The 16,570-nt window shown below is 42.6% G+C and overlaps 1 protein-coding gene across 2 annotated transcripts in view; it reads right to left on the bottom strand.

Annotated features, from left to right (window-relative positions):
- Positions 1–13,871, bottom strand: part of PDE7A (phosphodiesterase 7A) — a 106,823-nt gene extending 92,952 nt beyond the window's left edge. The window contains exon 1 of one of the 2 annotated variants that reach the window (XM_070382324.1): positions 13,350–13,871. In XM_070382324.1, coding sequence (XP_070238425.1) covers positions 13,350–13,487 — 138 coding nt within the window. In that variant the 5' untranslated portion in view covers positions 13,488–13,871. The remainder of the gene's footprint in view (positions 1–13,349) is intronic. The other variant, XM_070382323.1, reaches the window with a different exon arrangement.
- Positions 13,872–16,570: the final 2,699 nt, after the last annotated feature.

Raw genomic sequence — 16,570 nt, 5'->3', positions numbered from 1 at the left:
AAAACAGATGAGGGAGGGGTGCTTTTTAAATAGGGTGGTCAGGGAAGGCTCCTCTGCTAAGGGTGAGCTGAGACTTGAAGGAAGAAGAGGCACAGAAGACCTTGGGTCTGGGGGCAAAGCAGGTGCAAGGTCAAAGATGGGAAGAAACCTGACAATGTTCACAGACAGCAAGAAGACCACTGCATAAGGAAACAAGACTGAGCTTAGGAGGGATTAGATCCCATGGGGCTGTATGATGAAAAGGAGTTTGGATTTTATTTTCATTATGACAAGAACCATGAAACAGGGATTTTTCAGCAGAGTAGCATGATCTGGTTGCATTTTTAAAATTACTTCGAGACGTCCCCTGGTGGTCTAGTGGTTAGGATTCGACGCTTTCACTGTGGAGACCTGTGTTTAATCCCTGGTCAGGGAATGGAGATCCTGCAAGCCATATGGAGCAGCCAAAAATAAAAATTTTTTTTTTGACAGATCTGGCCAGAGAGAACTCTAGCAACAGGATACTACATACCTTGAACTAGTAGGAGTGACAGCACTCTCAGAGGCAGAATCGAGCAGAACTCCCACACAGGTGGAGTTTCAGCTCTTTCTTTCTAAGCAAGCATAAAGGTCTCTTGTCAAACCTTCCTTGGTTCTCCCAGCTTCACTGTGCCACCACTGAACTTCACACACAATCCTAATCAAGTACTGCAATCATGTCCTTACACAGATGTCTTTCCTGATGGACGAACTCTAAGAATGGAGGCAGGAAGCATGTCTTATTTATTTTTGATAAACCAAGCCAAATGCCTGGCAGAGTAAAAGTGCTCCATAAACTCCTGACAATTCCAAGAAGGAACAAACCCATTTTAAAACGTTCAAAGCCGTGTGTATTAGTAAAGGACCACCAACACGGGGGCTTACAACAACAGATATTTACTCTCCGTCTGCAGGCTAGCAGTCCAAAATCAAGGTGTGGGCAGGGCTGTGCTGCTCTGAGTAAACGAAGGCTTGAGGGAGGAGTCCTCCCAGCAGTGTAGTAGTTTCCCACGTGGCTCGGCCAGCACTGGAGTTCCTGGCCCGCAGCTGCCATGAGTCCAGTCTCTGCTCGCTCTTCATGGCTTGCTTTCTTGTGTGTCAGAGGCTCTCTGGGTCCCTGCCTCTTCTTAGCCTCCAGTCTGCCCTAACCCATATGACCTCATCTTGACTGCATTTACAGAGATCTTCATTCCAAATAAGGTCACGTTCTGAGTTTCCACATAGACATGAATTTCTGGTGGACTCTATTCAACCCATCACACCTTTCAACACTGCAATGGACTGCCTTAAAAAGCAGTAGTCTTCTCATTCCAAACGTGTTCAAGCAAAAATGGAATAGCCAAAATCAGGGTGTTCAGCTGAAGAGACTTCACATTGCCCAGCATGTGCTTAACCCCCTTGGTTCCAGTTACTCAGCTAGATGCTGGGGGGCTGACTCGCCCAGACTCCTCTCACTTTGATGTTCTATGATTCCAGGTCATAAATATTATAGCAGAAAGCTTACCTTCTCAGCTCTGAAATGGGCAAAATGTTTTTTGTAGACTATCTGCCTCCAAACTCAGTTCATTTTTCCATTAACAATGTAGTGCATTCCTCCATACATCAAACCAGGACTATAATTCCATTTTAGTAAACCATTTTGAATACCTACTATATGCCAGTAACTCGTTTCTGACTAACTTATCGATATAGTAAATTATTAGCTTGTGCATCCATATGGAGAACAATAAAATACAGCAACAAGGTAACATGAAATACAGTAAACAGTGGCTAACACACTGGGTCAGGCACACGCATCCTGAGGAGCACCTAGGCATGGAGAGTTTCAAGGCCATCGATTTCTAGGTTCTCAGCTTCCAAATGTACAATGTTCTAGAACCAGTCTACTGACACTTTCCATTTACCTCCTCTCCCCTTTCATCTCTCCTCTTCTACCAGGGATAACTCAACACTTCCTAAAACTTCCTGTGTAGCTGGGGCCTGACAACAGCTGAGGAGCCCAAAGGAGAGTTTAAAGCATTCATGTTGAAAAAGTTAATTGCTTTCCGGACTGTGTATCAATGTTTTTTTTTTTTTCAAGTCAAGGAGTCACCAGCTCCTACTATCATGAAAATGGAAAGAGGATCAAGTCCATTTGCTAAATCTATAAATGAGACTTCTCAATACTTCCACTATTAAAGTAAGAAAGAAGAAAATCAATGGAGAACTTCATCTTTTCTAATAATATTTATAAATAGATAAAAACTATTAATGATTAAAATAAAATTCACTTCCCATTAAATTTTTACTATTTAATACTTATAAATTTTATAACTCACATGTTATTTTGAATGTCTACTGGCTATCACTGTATCAACAACTCAAGCCAAAATAAATTTGACATAGCCTTACAGACACAGAAAATTTCAAATGTTTTAAATTATAATTGTTTTTGCATAGAACTCAGAAGAAATGGTGACACTGCTAAAATATTTTCTATTTCCATCTATTAAATTAATGAATGGATTTGCTTTTGTTGTACAAAAGTATACTGTGACTGATAATTATTCTTTTATACTTGAAAGCATTTTAAGGATAAGCAGAAACAATCAAATAGAAATGAGGTCAAAGAGAAAAGAAATATACAAATTCTGACTTGAAATTAAGAGCTTGCTCATACCACGGTTTAAGTAATACACCAAAATCTACATCATTTACAAATACTGACACTTGGAAGAAAAGTTCTAGATGAGTAAAAAGGGAGCCAGTCTTTTTTCAAGTTTTTCAAAGGGATGTGAGCAAAAAAATGTTTGAAAACCCTTGTGGTAAAAGTCAAAATATGTTGTTAGTCTTAACCTTCATCCTAAGATACTGCCTATTGGACATCCTCACCTGGATGGCTCCCCAAACACTTGAACTCGACATATTTAATGTGAACATAAAATGCACTCTACCACCCTTGCCCAGGCCTCCACACACATACACAAAAGAGGAAAAGAAGAAAAACAAAATCTGCCTCTTCTTTTGTATTTTTGTTAACTAGCCTCATGATCTAACTACTTGGTCTCCCAAATTTAAAAGGTGCAAAATTTTTGTTGGTTTGTTTTTAACCTCTCAAATCAAATCAGTTCCTAGGATCTAACTCCTCCTTTCTATTCCTTCCACCACTACCACTGCTCAAAATCTCTTCACAGGCTGTCATCAAATAGCTCTTCTTTAAAACAATAACTATACTTAAATGTACTTCCCAACACCTCCCATGGACAGTGAAACCACTTTATCATTACCAGAAAGCTATATGCCTGCCAATCACACAAATGAGTTACCAAAGAATCACAGAATCATGAAGTCGGCGGGAATCAGAAGAGTGAAACCCCTACACAAGAACTTCATCCAAGTATCTTTTGGGAATTTATAATCTCACGAGGCAGTGTTCATGAGGTGTTCTTCTCTGGACATCTCGATCATAGATCCAGCCCAAATACAACTTATTTAACTTTTTCTAGGATTACTGTAGTTAAAAAAGAGATTTTTGTGATGCAGGGACTTCAAACCTGTGCTCTGTGATGACCTAGATGGGGTGGGACCGGGTAGGAGGTAGAAAGGAGGTTCAAGAGGGAGGGGACATAAACACACCCATGGCTGATACATGTTGATGTATGGCAGAAACCAACACAACATTGTAAAGCAACTATCCTTCAATTAAAAATAAATTTTTAAAAAGGAGATTCATGCTAAAAGAACATGTAAAATTACATAAACTTCTAAACAAGAAGTTAAGTTACTTATAATTTCACCATCCAAAGATAGCCTCAATTAGCATTTTGGGATATACACTGGCTCCACACCCCCTGCCCCCAGCCCTCTTTTGCAAGCATTCAATGTGTGTGAATGTTTATGCTTTGTGATTTATTTTTAAACAAAAAATTTTTTTAAAACGCCAAGGTTTTGTTTGCTAGCTTAATGTTGCTATAAGCAATTTTTCATGCAATTAAATAATCTTCAAATTCTTCCAAGTTATTTAAGTAGGTACGTAATACAGAAATAACAGGAAATACTAAAACTTATGTAGCCATTTGTAAACCATACTATATATACTTTAAATTCAATGCATTTTAGTAGTCACACAATGTAAAGAATATCATATACTCAGAAGAATACTATAATTTAACCAATTCTTGGAAAAGACTCTGATGCTGGGAGGGATTGGGGGCAGGAGGAGAAGGGGACGACAGAGGATGAGATGGCTGGATGGCATCACTGACTCAATGGACGTGAGTCTGAGTGAACTCCGGGAGTTGGTGATGGACAGGGAGGCCTGGCGTGCTGCGATTCATGGGGTCGCAAAGAGTCGGACACAACTGAGCGACTGATCTGATCTGAAATTAGGTTTTTAATTTTTCAGTGATAAATACATGATGAATATCCCTGAAGATTATTAATCTTTATCTAAATTTCTAGTTATTTGCTCAGTACAGATTCCCAAAAGGAAATTATCAGGCAAAAGTATTAATTTTATTCAATTGTCAAATTAATTTTCAGAAAACTTAAAATGACTTAGACTCCTACTAGCAGCTTGCATGAGTACAATCTTCAAGCTATACACTTACTTTTTAAAAAGTTGTCAATGTGAAAACAAAAGTCAATATCATTCTTTTAACAAGCATTTCTTTTATTACTAGTATGGTTAAATATAAGAGCTCCCTTTCTATTTCTATTGTTTCTATCTATTGGTCCTTATCTACCCTCAGGTAACATCTTTTTTTCCCCAGATAGTAAGAGGAAGTAGAAGAGAATGCATGGGCTTTAAGGGTCAGAATGACCCAGAGGTGAATTTATTTTCAATACCTGGCTGTGTTGCCTTGGACAAGAGACAACTTTAAGCTTGGGTCTCCTCCTGTATATTAGCAACTGACCTCACAAAGAAAAAGGCACTGCAATTGAGAACATACAACCAAAGCAAAATCTAAATTAATCCTTTTCTTCTCATTCACATGGCAATCATTCAAATACTAGAAGACAGCAATGCTCCATCACATCTCAACAGCCACTACCCACCTCCATTACCACCCCTTCCTGAGTCTTTTCTTCTCCAGACTAAATGCCTTCCATTTCCTCCGTCACATATCAAACAATACAGTTTCAAATCACCTCACCACCCTAGTCACTGTCTTCACAGTATGACTTGGCTAAATCTTGTCCCCCTAGAACATGGCGTCTAGGACAAAATATTCCAGATATGAAATGAGAAGACCATAGTGAAGGTTATCATTTCAAATAATTGTCTCAAATCATCAAATGTTTTCTTTATCCAGTTCTGTGAGTCAACAAAATCTATAACCCATAAACCCAGAAGTCTAACTATATTTCACTCGCCTTCACCAATGAGGCAGACCAGTTTGAAAGTAAGACTCTGGAACGTCAAAGGCTCTTCTCCAACATCTTGCCTGATGCTTCAGGCAAGGCAACTGCAAGTACTAAACTCAGTTTATGTACTCCTTAGTAAAAATGGGATCTAACGTCTCTAAGCTCAGTTTTTACTCATTCAGTAAAAATGGGAGTACTGCCTATTATCTCATAAAGTAATCTTTTATAAAGATTGAAAACATCAATTATAGTATCTGGCACATAGGAGGTACTCAATAAGTGAAAACAAATAATTATAATTAATATTAAAGAGAGATTACTGCCTCTTCATTAAGTGCTGTTTGCTGAGTACTTTACATGGTCTTGAGCCCAAGTTTGGTCTACTCAAAACTCTGAGAAATAGAGTAAGTTTGGCCAAAATTTAGTCATCTGATTAACAATTTTTCTTTCCCAAACTATGCCCTCCCTGCCTTTGTCCCTGCCTTCTCCCTCTAGCCATCTTCTGAAAACGAAGCGCCAATCCCTACCAGCAGGTGGAGGCATGGAGCAAGAAGCCTAAATTCCCATTCAAAATTAGAAGCAGGAGAGATTCGTGTCCATCACAAGATCAGTGGCACTGGTCCCTTAAGAAGGCTTTCTGCCAGCAGCCAAAATGAAGCCCTGCATGCTTAGAAGGCTCATCTACAAATATAATTTTTATCCCTTTCCCCATACCCTGATCACATGAACATTTATACCCGAATGCAACCATACAAAAGTATCATTCACTCATGAATAATCTTTTGAACGGTGTATTTGTCAACAACGTAAAAATTTACCTTAATTTCAGGCAAGAACAGACCATTTAAATGTGGAAGAGAATAAACACTCAATTTCTCTCAATTCAAATGATAAAATATGAACAATGTGTAGTGATAATAAAATAGGTTTTGACTTTTTTTAATTAGAAGAATAAAAATCAATTGTTGAAGTTTTCTGGAGTGGTCAAAGGGAATGTAAGAAGGTCCAGAAAACTTTGACTAAAGATACTGAGTGAAAAAAAGATAATGAGTCAAGAGATTTCTAAAAAAATTAGAAAGATTTTACAAAAACACAGCAAATGTGATACACAGTCTATAGTACAGACAAAAAAAAATTAAATTCATTAAGAGTATCTGCATGCAGTGAGGGATCTTTATCATGTAAAATTTCCTAAGGTCTCTATAACTATTAATGATTCTAGACAAAAATTGAGTCAAGCTAAACTTTGTCTATTTCCCTTTCTTTAGGTCTCCTCTTCCGAGCTTGTCTCTGTATCCATTCTCAGAAAAGAATTCAATTCTCTAAAACTGCTCTAACCCTTTTTGAAAAGAATGAAGGGAAGGAGGGAAGGAAGAGTTAGCAGAAGTCTTATCAAACTGCTTCAAAAAGAATGGATGGCACACATCCCTCCCTGTTTTCCCCTAAAGTGAGCCCCCTGATCTTCCTAACTCCTGTAAAGGGCTTAATATTTTACCTCTAGCAGGGCTTCCATGTTTAAAAAAGAACTTTTGAGTATCCAGTATATACAGCTGACAGAACTCTAGGCAATGCAACAAAGCCACAAAATCTGGACAAAGGGCTAAAACCTCTCAACCTTTCACATCCCACAGACGACACATGCTCCTGATGACAACGTATAAACCAACAATTTCAACACCCTAATCTTCAGTCAAAACTACAGTCCAAATACACTATAAATTTACATTAATATTATGTGGGAGCAGGTATTTGCAGTATAAATACACACACACACGTTTATTTTGAAGTAAAAGCCCAAACATGGGAGCACTGAATTTAAATCAAATTATGAACCCTTTCTGCAAACAGAACAATGAAACCAAGGTTCCTACCAAAGGAGTGCCTAGTGGGCAGGAAGAAAGTCTCAGAAACAGAATCACTCCCTGGTTCACCACTGGCTACACGACCCTCCCCGCCCCCTCCATCATCCTCCCCACTGGCTTCTGAACACAGGCTAGTGAAGAGCCTTGCAGCTATGCTATCATTTGAAACAGTGCACCTTTACCATCTATTAGGTAGATAACAGCAGCCATAAATAAGCACAGGATATGCAAAGGAGGGACTTTATATTTGGGGGCTCCAAAATCACTGCAGATGGTGACTGCAGCCATGAAATTAAAAGATGCTTCCTCCTTGGAAGAAAAGCTATGACCAACCTAGACAGCATATTCAAAAGCAGAGACATTACTTTGCCAACAAAGGTCCATCTAATTAAAGCTACGGTTTTCCCAGTAGTCATGTATGAATGTGAGAGTTGGACTGTGAAGAAAGCTGAGCACCGAAGAATTGATGCTTTTGAACTGTGGTGTTGGAGAAGACTCTTGAGAGTCCCTTGGACTGCAAGAAGATCCAACCAGTCCATCCTAAAGGAGATCAATCCTGGGTGTTCATTGGAAGGACTGATGCTGAAGCTGAAACTCCTATACTTTGGCCACCTGATGTGAAGAGCTGACTTACTTGAAAAGACCCTGATGCTGGGAAAGATTGAAGGTGGGAGGAGAAGCGGACGACAGAGGATGAGATGGTTGGATGGCATCACTGACTCGATGAACATGAGTTTGAGCAAGCTCCAGGAGTTGGTGATGGACAGGGAAGCCTGGTGTGCTGCAGTCTACGGGGTCACAAAGAGTTGGACACTACTGAGTGACTGAACTGAACTGAAGCAGAGGAAATGTCACAAAAGAGGAAATGCAAATGTACAAAAACGTATCAGAAAGTGTACTCTTGTTTACTGCAAGTGAAAACAGTGTACCACAGCACATCTACAGAAGCAATAAAGCATTTACTTAAGTGTTTATAAAATATTTTAAATGTTTATCTAACATATAGTATCACGACTGCATACTATACAATTGGAAAGAGATATGCTCATTCATCTTTGAACCATAAAAGTGAAGATTCGAGAAAGTCAAAAAGCTTTCCTACCTCCTGACCCAATCAAGTGATTTCACTGTAAAGACCTGATCAAACTTGCATGAAGGTATTAAATGAAGTTTTGCAGATAACAGCAACAGCCGGAAAGGAACTCTTACATTTAGCATCCAGAGAATGAGCTACTGACAGATCAACATCGCATCACCACTAACCACCATCAACTACAACTACGCACCACATCTGCCAATACCTGAGCCAATAGCCACATGCAGCTATTTAAACAGAACTCAACTGAAAATTCAAACCCACAGTCAAAACGAGCCACACTTCAAGTGCTCATCCAGCTATATACATGGCTGTGTGTGTGTGCTCAGCTGCTCAGTCATGTCCAACTCTTTGTGATCCCATGGACTGTAGTCCACCAGGCTCCTCTGTCCATGGCATTTTCCAGGCAAGAATACTGGAGTGGGTTGCCATTTCCTTCTCCAGGGGATATTCCTGACATAGGGATCAAACCCACAACTCCTGCATTGGCAGGTGGATTCTTTACCATTAGCACCAGCTGGGAGGCCCTGATATATGACTGTTGACTATTAGATAATACAGGAAACATTGCCATCATCAGAAAAACTTCTTCTGATAGTCTATTCATCTACTTAGCTGTGTCATGTCTCTCCTCCTCCCTTACATGCACCCATTTACCCAGAAATATCTTCTTAACCTTAGCCTAAAGAACTACCAAGTGAAGCTTACCTTCTTGTAGTCTCATGACACCTTGATAATGCCACTAGACAAGTATATCACATATAACCATACCATTTTCCTCACCAAAATTCTGTAAGCTTCTTCAAGGAGGAATCAACTGTTTTCCAAGGGGCTCTGAACTGTTCCAGCACACACAGGACTCTGATCATCTTTCCTATACTAACAACACTGCTAAGGATGACAGATGTACACTATGACTACAAGTTAAAAATGTTTACGAATAAGGACGGCAAGGCTTCAAAAAGAAAAACCTGGTTAGGCTGGCAGGCTCACAAATGATTTTTTTTTTTAACTAATTCTTTGCATTTTCTCAGTACCTAACACATTCACAGAAGGTGTTCAGTAAATATTTGTGGAATAGTTTCTGTATTAAAAAAAAAAAAAGATACCAATAATGAACCCTATGGCAAAGGATGCACCTCTGGGTGATAATGATGTGCAGAGGTAGGTTCAGCAGTTGTAACAAATGTTACAACTGTAACAAATGATAAAATATCTCACAGGTAGGAGATGTTGATAACAGGGGAGGGGTACATCTCTCCATGTTCTACTCAATTGTGCCATGAACATAGAACTGCTCTAAAAAAATTAAGTCTATAAAAAAGATACAGATGCTAAATCAGAAATCAAATTTAGCTTATTACAGTACTAAAAACATGTTTGCACATTAGATCCCCAAATTTTGTTCAATAATAATACATACCATAGACTTATGATCATTTTAAAAAAACTGAACACCTCAGATTTCTCACCCAAATTAGATTCGTTTCCTTCCAGTGCATACAAAATCTGATTGAAATAATCCCACGTGAATGGCACCCCACTCCAGTATTCTTGCCTGGAGAGTCCCATGGACAGAGGAGCCTGGTAGGCTGCAGTCCATGGGGTCGCAGAGTCGGACACGACTGAATCGACTTAGCAGCAGCAGCAGCAGCAGTGCTGTTTTGGCATGCTACCAATATACTAACTCAACTTCCACACTTAATAAGCACCTACCTATGAAAAGCACTGTGGCCACAGTGGTGAACAAGATAATTTCTGGTCTCACATTTTTGTTTTCCAAATAACAAAGGTATTCTGCGAGAGAAATGTTTAAATTCAGCTAACAAAAATCCCCAAAATGGCCACACACACACAAAAATCTATTATCCTTATTTTTCAAATAATTCAAAAATCTCATTATCAACCATTCAAGAAAGTGGTACATGACCTGTTTTAAAACAAAAAGTTAATGCCTCATTTACTTGGCATCCTTGGGAGAACTGGTGCTCCACATAAATGAACTTTCCAGATAACTCATGCTTTCCCATTTAAGCACCAACACAAACTGGAGGTTTTGTTTGTTTTAAACAGTATCAATCTTTAAACTTTTAAAAACAGATTCTATTAAATACTATTTTGACTAATGTCAAAAACATGATTGTGCTGTAGACACTTAAGATGCCAAACTTTTTAAAAGATGCTGGTTTTGAAGAGTGTTTCTTGCAGTCTTGAGCTTATGGTGCATCAGTTGTCAACCTTTGCCGCTCTCAGTGTACACCTGACTCCAGAAGCCTCCAAGCCCCCTGCAAATGTGCCGTTACTTGGAAAAGGAGTTTGTCAGAACTCAGAGGATCTCCAAATCTCCTTTGGCTGCTCAGAGTCTTCTGATTTCCTGAATCTGTTAAAAAGTCTACAGTTACAAACTCCAAAGCAAGTTTTGGATAAATGAGTTACTGCTAGACCTGGATGAAAGTCTTTATGTTGATTTCCTATTTTCAACTGAGGCTCAGTCAGTGACAACTTCATTAGCTATTCACTCATTCAGCCAGTATTTACTAAATCCCTACTATGAACTGGGCTCCAATATGAAAGTAAAAATGGAAAAATGAAAAGATTGCTAGTTGTGAACATATTTTAAAATAGAAGTACTCTAAAAAAAAAAAAAATAGAAGTACTCTAAAATGACTTCTACTTAGTACCTAAGGAGGAAAAAAACAAGAACAGGTTTCCTCAAGTCTTTTCAATGAAACTACAAAACCACCTAAACTTTTTATAATTCCTGTAGCTCTAGACTTAGAAACTCAAGATTCAAGGGTAAACGAAGCTTTTGATTTAACCAAATATTTACTTTAGAAGCTCTGATTAAGGTTCCAAGATTTGTCTCTTTTTCAGTCTATTACAAATTCCCATTGGCCCAAAACAAATCACTATGATGTATGTTTTAGTATTAAATGATTATTAAAAAATTTGAAAATGATAAACATACCCACTCAGCACCATGGTAAGTTTAATGTCATTTTAATGTTGGCCATCACTAAGTTGAAAATTCAGGAGAACCAGAAGTTTCTGTACACGTCACTTTGGGGTACAAACAATTTTTTTTTTTTAAGTTTTAAGAGTAAGTATAGTCATCTTCCCAAATGATTCAGAAGGTAAAACAATCTGCGTGCAATGCAAGAGACGAAGGTTGGATCCTGGGTTGGGAAGATCCCCTGGAGAAGGAAAATGGCAACCCACTCCAGTACTGTTGCCTGGAGAATCCTACGAACAGAGGAGCCTGGCCAAAGGATGCCAAAGAGTCAGAGACGACTAAGCGACTAAGTATGGCATGGCATTACAGTGTGACTATCCAATATTTGCTTTATCTGCCACAATCAATTTTAAAATTCCATTACCCATTTATATCTAAAGGTAGGAAATGAATTAAGAAGGAATGGGGCTTAAAATTGGTCTCTGAGGATTAATTAAGGCATCAGGTAAAACCCCTGGCATCAGCCTTACTTGTATTAATTCCCTTGGAATCTCCGATATCATTCATTTTCTCCTTGGGGAGCACAACTAACCTTATTCACCTTTTATAATTTTACAAGTGATAACTGATTGCCTTCATTATAACATTTAGACTGAACCGGAAATGAGTATTAGTCATGCGCTACTGATATGAGAAAGGAAAAAGAGTTACTACCATTAAAAACCTTTTTAATCCATTAGTATCAATTTTTTAAAATTTGGAACCTGAAAATGCTTTAAGCAGTACTGTAAGGGCAGATCATGGACCTAACTTTCAAAATAACTACATAACATTATTTTTAAGTGTCACTTACAGTAATCTTTACAAGTTGACTCTGACCTCATTAGCATACCACTTTGTCCTGTGAAAGAAGTCTGATTTTAAATAAAAACAATTCAGATAAACCCAAATATAGGCTTCTGCTCTCTCTCGCCAAACTATTTAGGCAAAGAAGCAAATGACAAATATTTACTGGACACATCTACTCTAAGAAATCTCTATCGGGTGCCAGTAAAAAAAAAAGAAATACAGACCGGGTTCAAGTTACTTACAATATACTTGTGTGTGTGGGGGGGAGATATGTTCCCATAAAAGAAGCTAATATTAATCAACAGGAAAAACAAACATATGTGACTTAAAATGTGATCATGAACATGTAACGTTCTGGCAGCAGAAATGGAGGGCAATCAGTTCAAATGTAAACAAAATTCTTTTGTCCTCCCTATTTTAAATCTGGCAATCAAAATCAGCCAGAAATAAGAGGCTGGGCCAACAGCATCACTACGGGGAAAAAAAACCAAAAAACCGAAATTCTCAGGAGCAACTGGTACTGGACCATTCAAAACAAAGTCTTCCTGTGAGTGCTCCATCAGTAGTTTTTCTCTTAAAAATCTTATCAAATTAAAAATAAAACTGATTCCTGGCTATCAACCTTCCGGAAACCGAAGCTTTGAGGAGGCACTGTGAATACTTGTTTCTCCGACCTCACTTAGGGTCCATCCACAGAATCGAGTAAGTAGGGAGACGAGCAACCGAGAATCGGCCTATTGTTCGGAGAACTGCAGGACTATCCCAGCACCGCGGGGCGCGCGGGAGGCGCAAACCCAGCACAGGTGTGTAGGGGTGCGGGGTGGCCAGGTGTGCCCAGGACCACAAGTAAGAAAGAAAGAGGCCCAACTTCCAGACTGAGAAGTCGAGAAAAGGAAGACGACTTAAGTCATTCCGGACCCTTAAGCCGCTGAGCACAGAGCGGGGCGAGCCTGGGGAGGGTACGAAGAGGTTCCCAGAGCCCACCCGGGTCCAGCATCGAGCAGGCCGGGGTGGGGGGTGGGGTGAGGTTTGAGTCCCGAGGATCAAAGAAAAGCCTCTCGAATCGAGGGGGGTCAGCCTAGACATCCCCAAACAACGGGTAGTGCTGGTCGGGGGGGGTGAACGGCGAGGACTGGGGAGTAGGGGTCGCGGAGGTGAAGCCAGGTGGAAGGAGGTAAACAAAAGAGCAGCCCCCAAGTGTGGGGGCCCCGGCGGCGGCGTTTACCTGGGAGAGCTGCCGGGGATTGGGGCAGCCGAAGAGCGCGGAGCTGGAGCTGAAGCTGATGGCTCCTCGGCGGCTGAGGACGTGCTGGGGGACCGGCCTGTCCAGAGGCAGCACCGGCAGCTGGTAACATACTTCCATTGAATACGCCCGCCCTGCCCCCGCGCGGCGCCCGCCCTGCCGCGGCCGCCGGCCCCTGCGCTGGGAAGGGGCCGCGGCTCGGGGGCGCCGGGCCGAGGCGGGGGCAGGGCGGGCGGGCGCCGACCCCGGGCCGGGAAGCCGCGCTCACGCCTCCCCCACCCCAACACTCCGCCGTGGACACCGGCGGGAAGGCGCTGCGGCGGCCGCGGCGACAGTTAACGAAGACCAGCTCGCGCCCGGCTCCCGGGGTGCAAGCGAAGGCAGCACCCGCCAAATCGGAGGGGGAACCCCGGCGTCCCCAGGCTGTTCGGCCCAGAGGAGAGGGTCCGGGGCGGGGGGTGGGAGGGCAGCGGAGCAGGAACGGAGCAAAAATAGAGCAAAGCGGTGCAAGAACACACAGCTGGAGCCAGCAGCGAGACCCTACGCGCGCGGGGCTCGGATGCAGGCACCAGCTCCGGCCGCGGTCCTGCCCCCTCCCCTCCCCTCCCCTCCCCCGGAGCCTGACTTCACTCCGCCGCCGGCGCGAGCCCGGCGTAATTCACACTTTGCAGCCGCGGACCCTGCGCCAACCACGGCCGCCGCCACCGTGACGTCACGACGCCGCGCCGCAGGCCCCGCGCCGCCGCAGCGCCTAGGGAGCCGGGCTAGCGGTGGTGGGGTTGAGCCGCCCTCCCCCGGGGCCGCACCTCAGGGCTCACTCACCATCCCCTCCCGCTGCCCTCCTCCCCGACCCACCCTCGTCCTGCAGCACTCCACCACCCTGGCCAAGGCGCGTGCGCACGAGGCCCCACCGTATGGGGATATTCCCCCTTATCGCTAAACTCTAGCGTTGGGGCGCGCGCTGAGGGTGTGGGGTGGGCTCCGCCTACGCGAGAGGCGCGATTCCGGCCTTTTCGCTTCGGAAACCCCAAGCACGCGGCCCAGTCGCAGCGCTCAGCCCTGACTGCGGGGTCACCGCCGTGTTTCCCTCCTTGAATTCCCATTCTTGGGGCTCGTTGGGGACCGCTGCGGCAGTGACGTCGGCGGGCCGCGCGGTCACCGGACTCCCCTCTACGTCACTGCCAGTACCCCGGGAGGGTCGGGGTCGAGCGCTCCCCTGGCAGGTGCGGGCCCCGGGGCCGTCCCGGGTGGAGGGGCGGAGAGCAGAGCCCAGATAAGCGGGCATGAGGAGGGGGCGATGGGTTGGAGGGAAAACACCCGAGACTGAGAAAGAAGAAGTGAGAGTATGCACTGGAAAAAATGAGAAGAGAAGAATGAAAATGAGAAGACAAAGGGGGAAAAGAGACTGCACGCCCTTTTACCAAACTTGTTTTTGTTTCTTGGCTTCGATTTTTAGAAGGCAGGAGGAAAACTCTTGACCCGAGTTGTAGACTGCAGGTTTATTTTGTCATGTTTTTCCTCAAACCGTGAAAGCTTTTCAGCTGCAACTCTTTGTTTCAAGTGCATTCCAGCCTCTGGGACATCAGCCTAAACCAGCTCTCCCCGGATGGCAAAATTGCTTGGGCTCTGCTCTCAGGGGACCCACCCTTCCACTTACGTGCTATGACCAGCCACTGGCAAGGTGGCAGGTCTTTGAATGTACTGCATAACCCGTTCGGATGAGATCAGATATCATACGCTCGTGATTCCATAAATCAACAGAAGTCTGCAAAACCTTTTATCTTTCCACGGCATCTGTTTCTTGTGTATCACTTAATACTTTCTACGTCTTTGCGGCTATTTTTCAATTTGTCCGCTTTCTACTATTCAAAAAGACATCACTTCCACTATGGTTTCATGGATTTTTTTTGTCTTCACTAAGTGGAAGCTTCCCTTGAGCGCAACTTTTACCAACCCATGTCCTTGGACTCTTGGATAGGAGCCAGATGGAAAGTTCAAGTAAGGCTTTATTGGGCCTCATGCTACTGCAGGAGGGAGTGAAAACTAGCAACAGATCCCCTTGCTAGCTCCCTGGGGGAGAGGGGGGAGGGGCATGAGCCTGTCCCTTAAATGGAGTGAGGGTAGGGGTCCTGAGGTCATGCTGGAGAGGTGGCCTAGGTGGTCTACCCAGCCCTTTGATGATGTTGTGTGCAGAAATAATACACAGTACCCTGCTTTTGCTCCCCACATCTCAGAAGTGGCAGTTGGGTTTTTGGTCTTTTTGTAGCTTATTGTTCATAATTTGCCCCAGCTGTGCATGCATACCTGTATTATTTCTAGCCCCTTATTGTTTCTTTGTATTTATTGCTGGAGGAGCCCTCTGTTCAGGTGTAAGGACTGCATCAAAGGGTCCCAGGTCTTTGAAACCCTAATTACTCCCACAACATCTCACACATGTATTGAGCACCCTCTGTATGCTTGTGATTAAGCTGAGTACTCTCTTGCTTACTTCTGATGAAAACCCCATGAGGCAATAGTTTCTAAATTGAAACGAGGCTGAGGGAAACATAACTTGCCTAAGATCTTCCACAGACAAATGGCAGAACTTACCTCCAATAACATCTTAATTCTGTGTTCATCTAAACACCCAGAAGGCAATATTGGTGTGATATCAGACAGTATATGCCAAAATAACTGTCATATTTAGTAACATCTAAGAGACTCAAGTTTGATTAAGTCATTTGAAAAGACTCAAATGATTCAGAGAGGGGAGCTGACATTTCCTATTCACCCACTGCGAACCATGATAGATAGTCTACATACAATGTTTAACTTAACCCTATGCAACAGCCACATAAGTAAAAACTTGATCCCAGTTCTATAGATGGGGAATCAAGTTTGAGACCATAAACAATTTGTGCCACTTAACTCGGTACTGTACTATTTCAGAGCCATGCATTGCCACCACACCATGTGCTTTTTAGAGACCAGAACTTCAGCTGTTTTCAGTGTTCTTGACTATTGGAGAGTGTATTCTTCAGAAAAACAGAACCAATAGGGAAGGGAGAGAGAGAGTGAGTGATTGGCCACACCTGTGTCTGGTCCAGGAGGCACAGAAGCCGGAGGAGCTGCAGGCTCTGCTGCCAGGGAGAAGAGTTAGCAGGTCATGTGCCAAATCACAGTGGTGTCTGGGACCCTGTGCAGATCTTTCAAGTGTAATGGCT

Source organism: Bos mutus, chromosome 14, assembly GCF_027580195.1.
Source record: "Bos mutus isolate GX-2022 chromosome 14, NWIPB_WYAK_1.1, whole genome shotgun sequence".
In the NCBI taxonomy this organism is placed as follows: domain Eukaryota; kingdom Metazoa; phylum Chordata; class Mammalia; order Artiodactyla; family Bovidae; genus Bos; species Bos mutus.
This window is presented reverse-complemented; position numbering and strand designations above follow the sequence as displayed.